This window comes from Excalfactoria chinensis, chromosome 3, assembly GCF_039878825.1.
Source record: "Excalfactoria chinensis isolate bCotChi1 chromosome 3, bCotChi1.hap2, whole genome shotgun sequence".
NCBI classification, from domain to species: Eukaryota; Metazoa; Chordata; class Aves; order Galliformes; family Phasianidae; genus Excalfactoria; species Excalfactoria chinensis.
Genome location: NC_092827.1, coordinates 93,296,210 through 93,317,081, shown reverse-complemented (window position 1 = coordinate 93,317,081; position 20,872 = coordinate 93,296,210). Strand labels below are relative to the sequence as shown.

At 41.6% G+C, this 20,872-nt stretch overlaps 1 protein-coding gene across 1 annotated transcript in view; it reads right to left on the bottom strand.

Annotated features, from left to right (window-relative positions):
- The window catches only part of SPTLC3 (serine palmitoyltransferase long chain base subunit 3), a 140,379-nt gene that overhangs the window by 2,943 nt on the left and 116,564 nt on the right, over positions 1-20,872 (bottom strand). The window contains exons 9-12 of the mRNA XM_072333431.1: positions 15,838-16,057; positions 13,641-13,767; positions 2,220-2,355; positions 1,250-1,379 (exon numbers count right to left, since the gene is read on the bottom strand). Coding sequence (XP_072189532.1) covers positions 1,250-1,379; positions 2,220-2,355; positions 13,641-13,767; positions 15,838-16,057 — 613 coding nt within the window. The remainder of the gene's footprint in view (positions 1-1,249; positions 1,380-2,219; positions 2,356-13,640; positions 13,768-15,837; positions 16,058-20,872) is intronic.

Sequence of the window (20,872 nt, the reverse complement as noted above, 5' to 3'; positions counted from 1 at the left end):
TTACAGATGTAATGGGCTTGACACTTGGGGTGGGTGGTGAGGAAGCAAAGCATAGCAGCAACTTCAAAAGATTAATATTCAGATCAACCTCCTTGCTTTCTACCAGTTACATAAACCAAAATCTGTACAGCCAAAGAGGTGACAGTGACCAAGGCGTGTACATAACTATGTCCTGCTCTATGTGATTTTATGACATCACATTCTGCTAATAACTACTGCACCTTTAAGAGCAGCAGGGATTTTGCACTGCACACATGCAAAGCAGATTTCTCAGTGTTGTTTGAAAGAGGCCCACATTGGCACAGGAGCTGGTGAGCCAGGCAGGGCTCCCACCTCAAAACCATATGAATCTCAGGATGCAAATGGAACTCAGGGGCTCTTTGCAGGCACGGGTGTTTGCCTGCATGAAGAAGCAGCATCTTCTACTCAAATGCCTTCTGTGTTCACAGGGTTGGTTTTATGGTTTGATTTTCCTTTAAGCATCATACTTGTGCAAAGAGAAGTAAAGGAAATCTTGAAATGTACTGCTGCCCTCAGCACTGCCTGCCTCTAAGTTGGTTTATTCTGAGAACGAGGAAGGTATATCAAAGCCAAGACAAAAAGACCTTCAGTAAGAAAGGGAGATGGAAAATGTTGAAGGTTTTTGTTTGTTTGTTTTAAATAAAACAACACACATTTCTGACTGTGATGGAATGGGGGTTTAAGATGGAAGTCTCAAATTCTTGATAGTTTTTCTGCTGTCAGAGAAAGTTACAGAGCTAAAGGAGGCCAGACAGCACCCATTAAACCTCATTAGGTTTAAACCATTCCAAATACAGTTAGCGGTTTCCACCTGTACCCCCAAGGCTGTCCCATGTACTATTGCAATTCAGGAAACACGTAGAAATACAGAATGAACACAGGGGAATGGAAAAACCCATCTACAATTATTGCACATCGGTTCAGGTTTCCTACTCTGATAGTTCTGACCTAGCAGTTAACTTTTTTGTCTTGCTGTTTTTCATATACATCCTCATTAGTTGTGACAGATTTGGCCACTACTAGAAATAGAAGAACACAGTAAGTTAACTGTCTCATGATCTGTATTTTAAAATAAAATATATAAGGCTGCAATGCCTTTAAAGATCAAGTGACAAGACTAGAAAAACAAATGTAAAAATGAATTACTGCGATTCAAAGTAACAGATACACAGCTCCTCCCAGCCCCCTTGGCATCTGAAGTTAATTTCAGCAGGACATCTGTGCTTACCGTGTCTAACATCTCCCGTGTATGTGCAGCTGACACACAGAACCGAGCCCTGGACTCTGTGATAGGAGTAGCTGGAAATCCAACCACAACAACCCCGATATTTTTTTCTAACATGCGTCTTGCAAAAGCCCTATGGAGGGAAGAAAGAAACAACAACAACAAAAGTAAATTACCTCCAATAAACTGACCACAAAGAGAAAACATTCAAGTGTAATAAAACGATGGGTAAAATCTTGACTTCAATGGAAGCGGATGGTAACATTCCCACTGAATTCAATAAAAGCCAGAATTTTATCAGTAGGACCAAATTGTTTGCTGTTTAACAGCTAACGAAGCCAAGTGAGTGTCAAATACCAGTGATACAATGGCAGAGGAAGTACTGCAGAGCAGAGCCGAGTCATTCATGTCAATCAAAGGCTTTGAGTGCAAATCAAAATGAGTGGGCCTTTGCAGTCCCCAAGCAGTTGGACCTTTGGAAGGTCTGGGAGCTTGTTTCCAGTTCATCAACAGGAATCAAACAAACTGTGTGATGGTTTAGTTGCTCCTACAACTACTCTGCCTGTCCAGGAACATTCTGCGAGGTGTGTACTAGACCCAGAGCGCACAGCCACACTAGGTGACCTGCATGCTGACCACTACATTCATCATATCTGTGTCATGGTATAAGCACTGCTCAATGGGTACTGAATGGTAAAACTTCTCTGTGCAAAGACTGTTCAAATATCAGATGGGGATAAAGAGAATCTACTAAAACTGTCTCATACATCAAAGGCTATTTATCCCTTTCAAGGATTACTAGTTAAAAAATCCAAGTTCTAAATGTTATCAGGAGTGTCATTCCATAAAATCACCTAATAGATGCTGTTTCTCCAATGAAACATCTACCAACTACATTTTTCATAGCTTATGCCAAGTAACCTTCAAAGTTGAATGCTGTTGGTTCTGCTTATGAGGTGTTTTCAGTACTTACCCTATCTTACCAGGCATAAAAAGGAGTAACGGGACCACAGGAGAATCATCATTGCCATAGATGATGAAGCCCATTTCGTGCAGTCTTCTTCTGAAGTATCTGGTGTTTTTCCCTAGTTGGCGCACTCTCTGGAGCCCTGAAATGTGTCAGTCGAGAGAATAGTCAGTGCAAAGGTAATGGGCTGGAAACAGCTGTAGGTAACAGTTCAGGAAGTTCAACTGAGATATACATGTCGCTGCTTCATTCAGAATAAAAGCATGGAATGAGCAAAATGCAGCTGCATGGATTATTATGGCACTGCAGGACAGACAGCTGATATTTCTGTGCTTGCAAGGTGCCTTCCCACTGGCAGAAATAATCTTGTTTCATATCTTCTGGGGATACAGACATGAATAATTGTCTTTACAGTATTGCATTGAGTAAAGCCTGCCGACCAACACACACACATAGAGAAGAAGTTGAGTCATTACAGATGCGGGGAATTATAGATAGGGTACATTCTTTCTCAACACAATTCACAGTAAGGAGAAACAACAGATCTCAATATATATGTTTATATATTCATATATTTTCTCACTAAAGACAATCTACAAGACTCCTCGTATCTTAGGCAGTCATCTTACTCAGCCTCAAAGCTCAAAGTAAGCTCAAAGATAACTTGTTTTCACCTTCTTTTGCAAAGTAAATGAGGAATGCTCAGATGGAAAATGTGCAAATCACATGAGATACTTCCCTATTCTTTCCATAGATCCCAGAAGTCCAACCTGACCATCCCTTCCACATGTTTTGTCACTCAGATCAAACAACTCACACTCTCACATTCACAGGGCAACACTCAGCTACACTCAAGCATTTACAGAGTAGGTAAATGATGGAATTATATCCAGTTGTGACCTTACTGCAGTAAGGACAACTGTTAACCAATGAGAAGCTTTAGTTCTGTGGCAAGAAGTCTGAATTATAAGGAATTCTAATTGATCCAAAATATGCTGTCTTAAATCCTGTGTTGCCTGGTCTTTGATATCTCTTTGAACTACTGTATTCACACCAGTCATGTCCTGTAGCATGCACCACAGGTCCTGCTGCAGACACTATACAGACTCGCCCTGGTTCCTGGGGATTGGAGCCACTGCTGTGCTGTGCTTCAGCGCGCTGCAGGACTGTAGTTTTTCAAACATTTCGGACACAAATTTTGATTCCTACATTGTCCTCCTTCAGTCACTAATCCACAGATATGTCCCCCAGCAGAACAGACAGTAGAGTTGAAAACAATTATTTTAAATGGAAAAAAAGAAAAGAAAAAAAGAAAAAGACCAAAAACAACAGAGAAAGTGCGCTTGAAAAATCAGCTCAGCTTTCTTTTGTAGTGTCACTGAGAAAGTAAACTCTGACAAGCACGGTGGCCTCCCTACCCACTGCATACAAAAGGAAAGAGCCACACTCATCATTACAGTAGGCAGGGGATAGAGAATGCCCTTTCCCCACTCTACCCACATTACATTTCATCAGTGGGCTGATCCATGTGCTGCTCTTCTAATGCAGCATGGTGTTGACAGGGCCGGTGCCCCTAACCCATACCCACATGCTGCTGCTTCCCACTGCCTCTCCAGCACCAGCCCTGGGCTCTCACAGTCACAAAATGAATCAAGCCAGGTTCTCATCATAATCACCTGCCTGATGCTGCCAGAAAGAAAACTGTCACAGCACTGTCACACACATTGATTCTCCAACCACTGGCACTTGTGCCCACAATAGATGATGCGCTAGGAACACATGGTAAGAGTGGGATTTAGTGGGACATCTCAGCTCATCTCTTTTGTTTCTCCTGTTCACCAGCCCAGACTTCCAGAACTGCTCAGATCACCTCACCATGCACAAGCACCAAAGTCCCCAGTACAATTCATTTGCTCTTCTTCCATTTGCTTTGACATTGCCTTTGCACAGGTGTATTTTGTTTTCACTCTCCATTTACTTTCTCATTTTACTTTCCTTTTTGTTGCCTTCATTCTTCATTTACAGTTTTCTGCTGCCACCATTCCCTGATCAGGTGCCTGGCTCCTCATCTCCCATCTTGGTCCCATCCGCAGCAGCAACTCAGGCACTTCTACCTGCTGCATACCACCTTTGGCAGACTTGTCCTCCAACCACATTCTGCTGCAGCACCTGCTGTGCCTTTTCTTCCTCTCTCCTCCTGGCTGAAGTGGGGATCACTATACCTACTTAAATCTATTCTCCACTAATCATTTCTGAGTGCACGTAGGTCTGAACAAGATCTACCGCTTCATCTGTTCTGTATCTTCCCAAGTGAAGGTTCTGTCAGTGTTCTGGCTGAAAAATTTATAAGGAAAGTGGGACTTGCCGAACAAATTAAAAGATCTCATAAAATCAGTGAGTATGTAACTTCATACACAAACTGCCCACACAGACAACCTGTTAGTTACAGCTTCAGTCATTCAGCTTAAAGCGTTCAGTGGAAGAGATCTGCTGGGTTAGAAAAGGCCACAAATAGTTTAACCATCTCTCTAACGCTGCTAAAACAGAAACAGCTGTGCCAGAGAAAAGAAAACAAATGAAACACAAAAGCATCCTACTACAAAGCTTTCCAGTCACTAATAAAAACAATAGTCTGTGGTATTTCCAAAAATATTTCTGGTGTAGTAGATCGCAAAGAACCAGGAGGAAATAGTGGGGAGGAGAGATGGAGGCAGGGGAGGTGGCAATGGAGAGGGGCTGGAAGAAGAACTTCAGGACAATGCGGCTGGAGTCTGAAGACAGAACCTTTTCATTAGGACTTTATTAACGTCTCCTATATACCCACTTCACAGGGAGGTGGGTGGGGGAGTGACCTGAACTGGGGGATCACAGCCACTGCTGCCTCTTGCTATCTTAGCCACCCCTCAGCTACTTTCCAAATGTTCAGCATTTGAAACTACTAGATTTTCAATTAGGGAAAGTTTTCATAAATGCAGATGTTCTTGGCGGATGCAGCTTAATACTTACTGCCTTCTCCTCTCTATTCAGCTGTTTACCACAAAGCTGGAAACAAAGTGTCAGCCACGCAAGATTCCAGGCCCTTCGGTATTTATCAAACCATATGTGCAAGGCATAGGAGCTGATCATTTCGTTTCTCTTTCTTTTAGGTACCAAGAACCTTGACTCCAAAGCAAAAGAAACACAGCAGCTGAAAGAGTGTTTCCTGGCAACCCCTAAGTGTCAAACACCTCCTTTTGCAATTCAACCCTGCTAAATCCATGTCCTCGAACAGCTGGTGATGGGACGGGTACCCTTTTGAAAATCCCCATGGAACTCATTTGAAGAAAGCCAATGCTGATGCAAAAGAGCCACTTCAGCGTTTGAGAAACATCTCAAAATAGTAATGTCGCTTGCAGAGATGCATTAAAGACCCTAATAGAAGATCAGAGCATTCACATATATCTGGAGGGGAAAAAAAGCACATTAGGAGACAATTGCTACACACACTGGTGGCTGGGTGGCTGGTAGGAACCTACTTCTTTACCAAGTGTCAACACTTTCTTATGTGAAGTTCCGTGGTCAGAGACCACATACACACAGCATATAAACAGCCATCTTACGCGCTGTCCTGATAAGAGCAATAAAACCCTTAAAGTTTTCAACTGTACTTCAGTGCTTTCTCCTGTCCTATACGGGACCCTCCAAAGTCAGATAATGAAGGCAGATCTGAGCATAACGTTTATTTTAGTCTCATTGGCCCCGTTTTCCCCTCACACTACAGATTAAATCAGCATAAAAGTGATGGAATTCAGTTTAGAATTAGATCTTAGACCAAATCTCACTGTGGTATGTTTAATCACAGGCCCTTTATTTAAGAACTATTTTCTTTGATTCTTGAGGCTGTGATCTTGCATCTTTTAGTCTTGCTAACCACCTCCTTTTATGAGCAAAAATCTGCAGAGTCAGAACTAAAAGGATACAACTGCATCTATTTGAGGGCAGGAATTTGCCTGTACAGCACTAACGACAGGATCAGAGCCTCAGCAAATATATTTGTCCAGAACTTCTTAGTTTTCAAAATTCTTGAGGATTTTCAGCCTCCACAGCCTATGCAAATAGTCTACAGCACAGCTTGGAGGATACTCAGGTCGTTAGACTCCCTAAAACAAGTGAACCACAACACAGCACATGTTCAAAGAGAAAGCCCGGACAAGGAAAACTGACCCTTTGCTAATTGAAATGAAGCCCACTAATGCTCCTGAGTTTGTAGCTATGGTTGAGCGTGACCTTATTAAGAGGTCTGCATGTTTTTTTAGCTGAATTTAAGAGGGAATACTGAAGGATAAAGTACTCTTAAGCTTCACAAGTTGTCTTCATATTGCCTGGAACTTATACATAACCAGGCTACTGGGATTGTACTTACATACGGTATTATTCACTTGTACAGTACACCTATTGCTGATACATTCTGAGGTTACATTTGTTACACTGCTCTAAAATATGACCTCAAGACTGTAAGGTGTTGGAGATTCTGGGGAAAATGGTGGTATTTTTATCTGTCATGTATTTTTGCATATTGCCAGGTTTAGCGCATTAATCTCCGTAAGCTTTTCAAAGGCATTATGGCTGACAATTAATAAGGTTTAGTTTAGGATAAAAACCAACAACAACCAAGAGAAGGCAAGAGAGAAGGGAATGATAAAAGATAGATGGCCTGCTCATGATTTCTTTGAAGCAACAGATTTTTTAAGAGAGCCACGTGGAGCAGCAGAAGCACGGGACGCTCAGTGGCACGCTGGGCTGGGCTACAGACCTGCCTGCAGTGAGGAGCAGCTCTGCAGTCTGACAGCAGGAAAGCATCCCGACTGCAGGCCTGAGGGCCTGATAGCAGGCGAGTGTTGCCTGGCACAGCTCCATGCACTTCAGCAGAGCTGCGCTACTTATGCCAGCTGCAGACCTTATCCTGGCAGCAAAAGAGGTAGTAAAACTATCAGCTCTTTGAAACAAAAGCTTGTTTTCCTCTTCCAGAGACGTCTGCTTTTTCCTCCTGCAAGGTTTTAATAAGGGAGAAGCTGGCTGCCTTCAGTTCTTGCACAAACGGGCTACCTTTGAACTCTTCCTGTAGGCTTCCAACCTTGGAAAGTCTGACTTGGTATATTGAAAACAGGAATAAGCAACCTGTAACCGTTCCTACCCAGATCTCAGGTGCATTTTAATTGAAGGAGAGCTATTTTTTCCTGAAATCACTCCAAAGAAGGTAATCCCACATTGCACTCTTCTTTGGCACTCAGTGGACTCTTCGGGACACAAATCCACCTGCTTTAATCTCCTCCAGCTGCTGGTTCATTGGGTATTCCTTGATAACTAGTCACACAATCAAACTTTTACATACCAATGTCAATGTGTCTCTTCAATCTGCGTTCCTTGGATGCAGAACTCGACTCCCTGCCCTTCTTGACTAACAAGATAGTAAGAAAGCAAACTTGCACAGGCTGAAAAAAAATTTGGAAAACAATAGCTCTTCCCCACTAAACTGTTGCAGATGGACAGTTTTTTTTCCCCCTCTGGTTCCATTATAAGAGTAACACACATGTACCTCCATGTGCATTAAATCACCAATAGAACGCTATAAAACTGGGGTGCCTAAAGGAAATATGTTCTCAGATAAAAAAAATCTTTATAAAAAAAATAGCTTTGCAATGAATTGGAGAGAAGTGAAGACGTTTTCTCCTCCAACCTAATGCCAACTATAAACCTAGCAATTTCAACTTAATTCAACTGCTAAACAAGCCCTTGAGGACTTACTTAGTTGGTCCAATTTTAACTGCAAACTGCTGTAAAGCACTTTCCAGAGCAGACTACAGGAAGAAAAAGTGGCAATGTCAGTTGAAGCGGACAGAGCAGAGATTGTACAAATACTGTCATTTTTACCTTATTTCTCAAATGAGTCAAGTACACCTACCCAGCACCTTATCTACATTCAGATATTTAATGTCAGCATTCACTGTCCCCCACAAAAACAGGGACAGAGCAGGCAGCCTTGTCTGAGCCTTACTTACTCTCAGCACAGGTGATTAATCTCAAAGCACATCAGTCTCTCAGCTAAAAGCCAGTCAGTGCTCCATGCGTCCCCTCTGTATCACAGAGGTGATAGCACGAGGTGTTTCTGAAATGCCAATGATGTAAATGCAGTTAGAAAAGGCGCTTCTCTCCTTCATGCACCTCTAGCTGAAAACAGTGCTGGACTACTTGGGCAAGCAACATCTGGAATGGAGGAAGGCTCCTCGTGCTTGGTCTCAGCAGCAAAGATACCCTTAAATGGCAGCTGTGTCCTGCTGTCCCTGGGAAAGCGCAGCTTTCTCTGCTGGGGGCAGGCTGCAAATCATCCAATAGACTGCATGCTGGCATGTGCTGAGAAGCTCACAGGCTCATCATATCCCTCCTCTGCTTGCAGTTAATGCTTGGTTGTGAACACAGTGAGACCTATCCATGGGCAGGTAAAGGACCTGGAACTGGTTTGACTACAGAAAAAGTGGCTTCCAAAAGGCAGGATTTGATCAATCAGAGCTCTTGCAAGTTCCACTGCAAATACTGTTATTCCAAATTCCCTTCTTGGTCATATCAATGGACTGTCCCTGGATACACTTGGCTTCCTTTATAAGGTGGATCACACAGCAGGTGGCTCCACTGGAACAGCATGTCCCACTTAGTCTTGTTTCATCATCCACTGCTGAGAGAACATCTGTGATGTTTAGCTTAGACAAATAACAATCATAACAATGTATTATCAACATTAGCATCTTCACTGTCATACTCCACTAGTCACAGAGCCAGTGCTGTGCAAATTGGGGCTAAATTCGCTTCAGTGCAGGCACATACTTGAATAATAACAAACTTAAAACTAAAGCAGGATTCAAGTATTCTGCATGACAGGGACCCGAGAGAAGCAATCATCTCAGAATGAAGCAGGTGAGAATTTGAGAGGGAACAGTAAAAACCTATGTGCTTTTTTTTTTTCTTGTCTGCCTGTTTCTGCAAGCTGTTTCAAGCAGGTTCAAGGGGTCTGTCACTGCATAGCCTGCAGAATTACAGCTTACAAAATAGCTTCATGATCAGTTGAGTCTGGCACAGATTTACTTCTCTGAAAATGGGATTGTTCCCCTTGGCTTCAGCTGCTCAAGTCCTGGCACTAAGATTCATACAGCCATATGGCAGACTGGTTCTGGGAACCATTTGGCTGTAGGCTAACCATTTGTGGGGAAGTCAGTTATTTTTCAGCTAGATCAGTTGCCTGACTCAGTTCACTGCATGGCTGCATGAATGCTGGTGCTGGTGTAAGGAAATGGGGCACGAGTAAGGGGCTAGGAATGGGGAGAAAGGTTGAAAGCAGTTCCGGGCTGCCCTTCTCAGTGCTGGCTTATGCCAGATTATCATGGTGTGAAACTAAGGCAAAGATAATGTTCTCAAAATGTTGCTGAGCTCTGATAGCAGTGGAAAATGTTGGAAACTGAGATGTTTAAGAAGCTGGTCCTCCAGTTATGCAAAAATCTAAGGCAGATGGAAACATCTTAAAAAGGAACCTTTTAAAACCAGATCCTCTAAATACCAAGCCAAAACAGAAAACAGCGTTCTGCAGCTCCTTTGCAATCTGAATGCACTCAGATGCAAGAACTCATAATCTGCTACAAACACAAATCAAAACAAGTAGTTGCAAGAAGACAAACCGATCATCACAAACTGCAAGGAATGTGACATTTTAAAGAAACACTTTCTGTCTAAACAGCGTCAGGAATTACCTTTTAATGAAGACTTGTAGATACCTGAGGATATAGCTTTAAGTTTTGCAGTGTCCCATAAGAACACTTGAAAGTGCCCATTGCTGTTGACGAATTTCTGTATGCCATGCATCAGATAGAAAAACAAGGCCTTTGGAAATGCTACAATTTGAATTTCATACCACTATAATTTATTTAGCAATTAAGAAATTTGTTTTACGTTTCCCAGCAATCTTCTGTCTGATTAATTCTCTACCTATCAAATTTAAAGCATAAAAATATGCTTTTGGTATTCTTGGGCAGAAGGGAAAAAAAGGTCCAAGGTCACAGCTGGAGGAGCTGTGTTGCAAACAGGTGCAAATGTGCATGGACATTTGCATAGGTCCAAGCTCTCTGAGTCAACAAAAGTCTCAATGTAGGGCTAAAACCACTATGGCAGCTGCTCAGTTTCCAGAGGTAACTCCAGTGGCGTAATGAGAAACCACAAGGAGAATGTATAGAGAATATTTATACTACAAATCAGCGCCGAGGGAAATTCTGCTTCGCATATCTTCTAATAAATGAGGACACTTGAGATGAAAAGGTCACCAAGTTTTAAGAAGGATGAGTCTGTATGAGCTGAACTGTGGAATTTGCTGCCTTATGACATTACTCATGGAAACACAGCTACCACAAGTTCATACACTTCTGAACAACTCTACTGTAGGAACTGTGATAATATCTATGATGTTACACTACCAAGAATCAATGTGCTTTGTTCCAAATGTCGTTGATTTTCAGAGTCCTGTAAAGCATGACACTGAAAAATGCCAAGACTTGAACTTCTACTAAAAGTATGGTTTTACATGAAAGAGGAAATACCTTTGCAATTTTTGTTGTCATTCTCTCTTCTGATAAAAGTCACTCAAGAAACAAAGGACTTTGTCATAGTGATCCCAGTCTACCTCTTTGCCAGGCAGAAATAACAGTGCTCATCAACTTCAAGGGAATTATTGCCCTCTCCTAATTCCACGTTTCTTACTCTTTGTTCTCTCCAGGCACAGCAGAAAACAAGGCAGAAGAATATAACCATAATAGCTAGCTCTGATCTTTGCACTATGCTCACAATCTCTTTTACTGAGCTTGAGATGATCAAATCGCAGTATACAGACATCACATTATCATGACATTAATATTTCAGCCTGATCTAGTACTTGATCTGACTTGATCTGGCTGGCTACCCTGTCTGTGCCAGAGGGGTAGGAACTTGATGATCCTTGAGGTCCCTTCCCCCCCAAGCCATTCTATGATTCTATGATCGACCTTCCAATCAATCCTATTTTTAACAAGTGAGAATAAAGAAGAAAATATGTAAGATCAATCATTTGGATACAAACCAGGATAGAACACAAAATGTATTACTGCATTTCTGGCCTTCGGTATTATTCACTGTATAGTTTCAACTACTCTTTTGTATTGTTTGCTTCCACAAGGACAGCTCACACCCAAGGTTCACCATTTTCTATGGCAGCAGACCAAGATAACTCATTCACTGTTGTCCTTGGAAATAAAACTATCTAGAAGAGACAGAGCTTTCTTTCTTCCTCTCCCTTCTGAGTCACCACACTCCTCTCTCTGCATGCCTAAGCAGCACCATAGTGTGGGCCAGCACAACAGCTCTTCCTGTATTTTGGTGTTCATTTTGGTAGTCCAGAGAACAGCCTAATGAAGGAAGGCCCACATGAAAGAAAATGCAACAGACTAAAATAATGAGTTTGGCTCAGAAGGGCAAGACGTATTTTACACATCACAGTTTGCTAGCCTTTGTACAGCACTCTAAGCTATGGCACTTGTTTGCTCATTTGTTCTTCTATTTATTTGCATTTTGCATTACAAGACAAATTTTAAAGAATAAACAGAACATCAATTTCTTTATTAAAGTATTTGCAGGACACTTAATAAGCACAAATGCAAACACCGTGTCATTAAAGAACAGCGTTTGTGAAACAGAAGACATTGCAAACTCTTCAGTCCTAAGACAGCCTGACATGCATATATTAAAAGGTTCTGTCTTGAGACATGACTTTCTATTAGCCTGCACTGAGCTGCGTGCAGAACCACTCTAGCTGAGGGTCACTTGTAAGAGGCTTTGGAGGTTTGGAAATGCTCTGCGTGTTTGATATCTTACGTGCAGCATCTAGGAGAGCCCTGAGTATGGCACTCTTGGAAAGGCTCAGTGTAAGGCCGCCCTCTGACGGCAGCATTTCCTACAACCAGTCCAGGGCACAGCACGATGGGCTGCACACAATTCCCAAGGTAGAAGAAACATGTCAGAGCTGGTCTCTTACAAGGAACAGGATGTAGACATCAGCACACATTGCCCTGACCTTTCCAACTTTCCCTCTCTGTCAAAATGGCAAAAGCATCACTTCCTCATTGTCTACACATCGCACTGGAATTTTGCTGCACTTTGTTACTGGACTCAGCAGAATTTGGCACTGAGACTGGATTCTGTGTCCCTTCTTTCATTCATTGGGGCCTTGAAAACTCTGACCTCACTGAAGGGCTGTGATGAACATCTCAATAGTCTCATCTATCATGGCTGGAAACCAACTTCTAGGCTGCTGCAACAGAATAATGCAGAGTAGTGCAGTGTTACCTTACATCTTCTAACATACCTTTTTTCCTTTCCAACCTCACCTTACCCTCAGTCAAACCCACCAAGGAGGGCTTATACAGAACTGCTATTAGTCCTGTGCTTGGTAACAGAAAACAGCACAGCCTTGCTGGGCCAATATAAAACAGATTGCTATTCACAGCAGAGTCTTATCTGCATCTGCATGTTACACAATGATGTGATACTCAGGTACTGCTGACAAAGACTACACAAACTCAAAAGTCACCAGCTTTTCTCTGAGGAATGAACTAATGTAAGGACATCAATTACATACCAACATCACTTTGAAATAGTAGCAGGTATTATCATGATATTCCTCTGTTGTGTGCTGCATAGAAAGCATGCTACACAGAACGCTGGACAGTAACTGCATCTGCATCTTCAGCAAATATATATAAACAGAATATTTTGTAAAGATGCCATGTACATGTCTTATTTTGGGGGTGGGGGAAGGACTGGAGAGAGGTATGGAATAGAGGTGGACAAAACATGTTTCAAAACGAGTTTGAGGACACCATATCCAATTCTGTTGTAAGGTGGGACCTATTACAATCATCATCTCATACCACAATTTAATATCCAGTACACGCGTGTGGAACTTTTGTGCCATACTCAAGATGCTTGCCATTTTGAAGGTTCAGTCTTATACAGAAGCTGAAGTGGCAGCACTCATGGAGGCAAGCTCTTCCAAACACCTACTGCAAAGCCTGACAACCTACTTAAAGGGCAATTTATGTATTTCTTCTATTTGTTACTGCAAAGCTGGTGACTACAGGCGGTAGACTGGAGTCAGAATTCAGGAATATTTCCATCTCTGCTGCACGAAAATGAGTGTGGAAAAAGTAGTATAGGTGACTGCACCTAGAAAGATGATAATCTAGATATTATTTATACAGTAAAAATGATGCCCTTTGTATTGCATTACCTTCTCAGTTTCCCTTCTGGGTAACATTCTGTGTGCACCTGTACAGCGTAGATGTACTTGAAATAACGGACAGGCTGAAGAGGATGACTTACCTTGCGTTGTTCCATCTAACCCCATGAGGCACTTCATTGCTCGGATGATTTGCTCTGCCACAGGTGGGCACATAGACGTGGCGTACACGGCACTGTGAGAATGAGCTCGTAAAAAGTCCACAAGACCCTTAGACAAAGGAAACAAAGCATGAATGAACTTGGAGGTGTCCAAACATCAGATCTCCGTCCTAACTTACACAGAGTGAGAACATGTGAAAAAAGAGGTTTCACCAGCTGTTTACTTTCTTGGCTGCTCCCATTAATAGACAGCCTGAAGAAACATTAGGCAAGTGCAAGCACTTTGTAATTTAAGTGAGGCAATTACAGCTGAAATAAAACAATGTGTATGTGCTGAGACTTATTATAAAGGAGCCAAAATCATGTAAAGGCCAATGAAGAGCTGCTTTTAAAATACTGTTCAGTCCATCAATGAATGGGAATGAAATAAAACCTACATGACAACAGCACAGTTTCCCAGCCACAAGACCTAACACAGGAAAAGTAGCCCTACTGGAATCCGTCTTTGGCTATTAGCATATACATTTCTTACAACATAAACTTCCTATTAGTGTGACAGGCCCAGTCACGTTAGAGCTGCTTTAACGTTTCCCTGCATAACTAAGGGCACAAACCATGATCCTAGCAAAAGCACTGCTGTGCTGTAGGCGTGTTTAAAGCACCAGTAAATCCTGAAGGCAGGGATAAAGCAGGAATTCACAAGTTGATTAAGACTGTCACTGCTACAACAGTACATATTCCATAGTGTACACTGCTGAGTAACTGTTACTGCACTAAAAGCTAAATGCATGGTAGTGAGAAAAGGATGACGTCTGCTTGAAACCATGCTTTGATAAAAAATGCCTCCAGAAAATAAAGATACTGTTGCAAATTATTGCCATAGAAGTTGCATAAGTGTATGCTGAAACTCCAGTGCTAAGAAGTAAGGTTTACTTAACTTTATATATGTTGCGCATCGCTGCATTGCTACATTGCAATGGTAATCCTATGGGTTTAACCAAGTAGCTGAGAAAGCTTCTGTGCTCTTACTGACCCAGAAAAAAGAACCCCTGTAAGTTTATGGTTGCAGAAATAAAGGTAGGTGAACAGCTGCTGCCAAGGCCCAGAAGCCTGAGGCAAAGCTTAGCGATGCACCAGGTGTGAAAAGAACGACCACTTTCCTTTAAGAAAACTTCCAAGGATTAGATGATGAATTGCTATAGACGTTTTGTCACAGGCTTGGGCATCCTATCATTTCTAGCTGTATTAGCCAACTTTCCTTAATAGAAGTCAAATCTTCAGACATAAATTCAGGAAGCCAACAAAAGAAAGTTGATTCTTTATGCATTACAATAGTCTGTTTTGGGATCTCCAGGTGCAAAACCCCCCAAGGATGGTGAGAAATAGATGTTTTATACTTTCTTACATCCTGTTCATTCTACTCAAGTGCTTCCTTATTAACGCTTTCCTGACAATATCCTATTTATTTAACTGTCTAAATAGGATATCTCCTAATTCAGAAAACTTATTAAGAAATACATTCATGTATTTTTGAGGGTATGAGGAAGGTAAACAACCAACACGCACTTGACATCTCTGCTAAGCAATAAAAGTGATGATGTTTCACAATGGCATCGATTACACTTTCTCTTCTCCTACACTCCCTGTTAAAACAAGTTCAGCTCGACTTTCTGTTGACATCTGCTGTTGACAAGAGGTTGTTTTGTCAATTCATATGGAGAAATTGAGGTCGAAGACGTTGCTATTGTGAGATATCCTCAAGTAAATCTTCTTTCTCCACCCTAAAAATGCAGCTATGACAATCCACAACTGTTCAGGAATTTTGTATCGGTGGATGAAACTGTGGCTTTAATTTCTCACTCTTGCTCCACACACTGTTTACAAACACGAAATAAAGTAGCAAGCAATCTGCATGCAAATGAATGTAGTGAGGTATATTTAGACAACCACAAAGTTTCTAAACTTCCCAATCTAAGCAAATTACATGACATGAGCATGAGACAAAAATAAGAAATTCTGACAGTTTAATGTTCATTCGGGATTCAGACAAAAGTGGCACTACCTCTAGCATTGTGCTCATGTAAGGCAGTCTATATGAAGAGATGAAAAAGCTTATTGCATGTAATGAGAAGGTATTTTTTCTCCCCTTGATGTTAACATGTTTGTGTTTTCCTTTTACCTTTTTGCCAGCTATGTATCCTCCAGCTGCACCAAAGCTCTTTGTGAATGTTCCCATTAATACGTCAACATCATCGGGATTCATACCAAAGTACTCCACAACTCCTCGTCCTGTTGCTCCCACTGCACCGATGCTGTGAGCTTCGTCCAAATAGAGGTAGGCTTTGTATTTCTTCTTTAAGGCGACTATCTCTGGCAGCTGTACAATGGACCCTTCCATGCTGTGGAGAGAATCACAGATGAACAACAACTCCTATATCTTCTTTTCTTATTAAAACACTGCCAAAGAAGCATAGGCATTAAGTGCAGAGTGCGATTATCCCATGGGAGATCTTCTGCAAACTCCATTGGTATTTACAGTCCAAAGAAACACTGCAAACATCTTCCAACAACAAGTATGAGAGTAAAATAATTTTAGAATTCAAGCAAACAAAAATAGCCAAAAAGTCCTTGAACATTAGCAAATTGCCAACATGCCATAAAAGAGAAGGGAAAGTATAAAGTGAAGGGAAGGTATTCACCCAAGTAACACATTACGTTTGACTGCAAAAAACATATATATTGTAATGAATTATAAGGAACTGCTATAATTCACAGTCTGGTCCTTTCTTCATCTACCTACTGCTACTGTGTCAACATTTCTGGATAATTAATCTAGAGGAAAATCACCCTGGTGCAGAGAAATTGGCTCTAACACAGCCCACATGAAATGCATTGGCAGCTCAGAGCAGCCTCAGTCTTCAGAGTGGACAGAATAAGGGATAAGAAAAGATAATTCAGACCCAAGCTTGTTGCTTCTACCAGATGAATGGAAAAATGTTTCCATTCCTTTCCTGTTTATTCTATTAAGGCCACGTAGAAAATGGAAATATTCTGAACTTCTAGTAACAGTGCATCGAAAGCTCTAGAAACAAGAAAAGGTGATACACCTTCAGTATTCTTGGTAATTACATCAGTAACTTCGAAGGTACAGGAGTGTTCTAAAGCTCTGGGAAACAACAGAAATGCCCCCAGATTCTATAAAGACAAAGTATCAACAGTATTGCTGTGAAGATTATTACGTCTTGAAAACCTTTGTGGGACAACTCAAATTGTGCTTGAATTCACTTCATAATGAGTTACACACGTTCTCTTCTCCAGGTCTAGTGTGCAGGCCTTCAAGTGCTAAATACTTCCTACCAAACCAAAAGTGAATGTGCTGCACACCCCGAAAGGCAGCGCTCTGTGGCTACCACCTGCAGCTAAGGTGTATCCAGTTGCATGTGCTACAGCAGTTTCAGGTGAGCAGAACTGTCAAGTTTGCTCCCAGATGGCATGTTAAAATGAGCAGCGCGTTCAATACAACCTCTTGGCAGTTCTGTTCTCTTGGGCCAGTGGCTTTTGCAGACTCCTGACTGTCATTCGAGCTGATCTATACAGCTGGAAGGTCAGTACCACCAAAGGGAACTGATGTGTTGGTAATGTTTTACAAGTTTTATGCTTCCGTTTTTTGTTTTGTTCTTCTGAGTAAGTCTGGAAACAGCTTTAAGTTTAGGAGACATTTGTTCCCTGCCACCAGCAGGTGTCCACTATGAAATGAGCAGTACTGGGGAGCAGCCATGGACAAGGATTGCCTGTGCTGGTCAGGGTCAGAGAGCCTGGCTGTGTCCACCTGTAGGCATATTTTTGGGTGTCAGGTGACTGCTGGCAGATGCTGCCTTTCTGCCTTGTCCAGCCATAGAAGAAGCAGCCATGGGGATGTGTATGGCACCACAGTTTCTTGCAGCACAGGGCAGACAGGCAAGCTCTCAAGGACTGAGCTTTCCTTCCTGTCACCCTGTGCTGGGGACAGAGCCCTCCAGCAGTCAAACAGCTTATTGCAGCTCTGGGAGAAGCAACTTGAACCACCACAGCTATTTTCTTAATGAGTACAAGAGGAGAACCCACAGTCCTCACATGACCCAGAGTCAAACCATTAGTCAGCTAAAAATTAGACCAAGCCTCTGGGTGTCTGTGGGTACGCAGCATCCCACGTGCTTGGGGAGGGGGGGGCAGTTTTGGCCATCTGGTCAGCTTGCAGGATGGCAAAGTGGTCAGAGAGAAAGTGCAGGGCCAAGGAGCACCTCTGCAGGAAACAAGGGAGTATCCCCCACTGTGTCTTCCAGAAATAGATGGGGAGGAAAAGAAGAATGATAGTTTTTCCACACTCACGTGGGACTCACATCACAATGGCTCATGGAGATTCAGGTGAGAAAAACAGCTTTTCTCTTCCAAATGATGAGAACAAAAATGATAGATTAAAAATACAAAGCTTGATTTACTGTGTATTTGCCATTTTCAGTGTTGAGTTAGCGCTCTTGAAAGACACTGGCTGACATAAACTTTACAACAGTCGACAAGAGATCTAACAAAGGCCCGAAGCATCTTTGGGGCAGGTAAAGCACTGCTGCTTTTGTGTGCATTTCTTGGGCTGTTATTCAAACAGGCCTCAGCCCTCCTGATGGCAGAGATGAGAGCTGTTTCTGTGCTACTCTATTCCAGGTTTCGCTTCTGACTCTGGGAGATGGTCTGCGATAGAGACACTGCTCTGTTTAGAATTGCTCAGAGATAAAGCTCACTTCATGTGTCCTCTTGGGCAGTCCAAATGGAAAGTTTACTGAATCCTTCAGTAAATATTGATATCAACTGAGTTTAAACCAGAGAGCTGAAAGTGAATGAACTGCAGTGCCTCTGTCTCAGTCTGGCTGTGTCACTTGTACAAAACTACCAATCTGTTTCCAGATCTGCTCAGGAACATCTAAAGAGTTGTGTGCAGATGAACATAAGCTGGGTCTGCCTGTGCCAGACATTAGCATTATGTGGTATTACATCCTGTCTCACAGCAAAAATTATTAGCTTGGCTGCAGGGACGTACAGCTTGTAGACTGTAGCTTACCCTCATATTCCTTGCTCAGAGTGGGGGGCAGAAGAGCTTGCTTCAGTATGCACTCATTGAATCTCCTTTCAGACATGAGGAGGTAACTCAGAATTTTGGTATCGCTGAATTTTAAGGCTTGGTTCAATCCCAACAAGCCACTGAGAGTCCTTCGGAAGCAGCTGATGAATTCTACAGCCAGGTGTGGTGAGAGGCAGTATTTGTGCTGGCCATCTCTCTTGGAATACAAGCTTGCTCTTGGCAGGATATTCTCACAAGTGTTGTCCAGTCTATTTTGAAACTTACCAGTGAAAACAGCTTACTACAATCTACCACTGTAACAAAGTTTCAATCTTCTTTCTTTTCTGTCAGAAAAAGTAATTTACCAACACTCAACCTAATTTACCAACACTCAACCTATTATCTTCTTCATCATTGCATCACTCAACTTCTCTATATATGCACCAGCATTACAGTCCTTTCAACTACTGAAAATTTACCTGTTCCCCTTTCAGGTTGATTTGTAATTGGGAAATCCCTCCTTTGCTGCCCTATTGCTCCCAAAATATATGCACTGCATTTTTTATTTACTTTAATATTATTTTCTTCCATAAACCTCAGGTTTTCATATAACAAGCTTTGTTTTGTAGTTTAGAGTAATATTTTAAGGAAACTCCAACACAGCCCTCCAATACGGCCCTCCAATACAGTGTCATACACTGAAATGATAGAAATGTTAACCTTTACTGCTGGTCTCTGGCCAAAGACATTAAATGTTACCCCACTCTTTTCTAAAGTCCTAACATCTAATCCCAGGAAGTAAAAAAATAACCCTAATAAGTTTCCTATGGTATTGTCATTGAAACTCAAGGAACTTCTGCTGCATGTGAAAAAGAATTGGATAATATCCAATTAACCAGAGAGCTGTTTTCTGAGCTGGAAGGAAATATATTCGAATTAAATCAAAAGCAGGGAAAAATAAATCATTTGTTCTGATGAGTTTCTGGTGCCTTATAAATCCCTCCCTCATCCTCAGCCTATCTGACTCCTAGGTAAATATGTGTGCAAGAGAGCAGAAGCCTACCAGAAACCATGTAAGAACATAAGAACTGATTAATCCTGAACTGGAAACAGTAGAAGCCAAGAAAAACATTAGCTGGATATTTAAATAATAGAAATATGATTTAGCAAGTCACTTTAATTTGTGCTTTGGACACGGCCAAAACTTGTTCATGCATTTTGAGCTGAAGATTGATGGCTGGATGGTCTCCCCGTTTGGAACAAAAATGAAATATATTTGCTCTAAGGCTAGTCTAAGTCAAGAACCAGCTCTCACGAGCAACTGCAACTTTACTTCTGATGATTATTTTTTAAGATGCTAGGTACATTAAAAGCAAACAATCATATACTCATTGCGATTTGTTTGACATGTAGCTTGGGTGCTTCCCAAACCAAGAGGCCAATTCTGCCTTCAGTTGTAACCAAAGAAAATCTGCGGCTTATGGTTTCAAACACAAGTCTGATTTCCAGAAATGTTCGTGTTGGCTAACAATGGCCCTTTTCAAATTTTGCCAGCTGGTAAGTCCAGGCTTACGAGCAGCGTAAATACTTTAACATACCCCTAATGCAAACAGAAGGCCATTTTTTTTTTTCCATACCATCAACTTTACCTTACTAAGACTATGGTGTCCCATACAGCAATATTTATTTTAAATAGGAAAGCTTAGCATTTCTTTTGCATCTCTGGAAAATGCATTTCTGTATAAATTTGCCAAGTCAAACTTGCAAGTCAGGATGTTTTAACTTGGAGAATGGCTCTGACCATTAAGTTATTTAAATTCTGTATTAGTTGTCCCCAAAGCAAAACTTATTTAACTCCTGAAAAAAAAAGAAGAAAAGCAATATTAACTGTCTAAAGAATGCATTAACAACAGTCTGCCTCCTCTTAAATCCTCTAGATGAATGTTCATTTGGCATCTGGCAAATCTTCAAGAGAACTAACATTAGCCAACACAGGGGCTGGAAAATTTTAGTGTATTTCAAAAATCATGGGCCAAGAAAGGAAAGAACATGCACACAAAAGAAGTAAGTGTATTTCTAACGTGTCTTTCTCCAGCTTTTTCTGTTGCATAGGAAGTGTTAT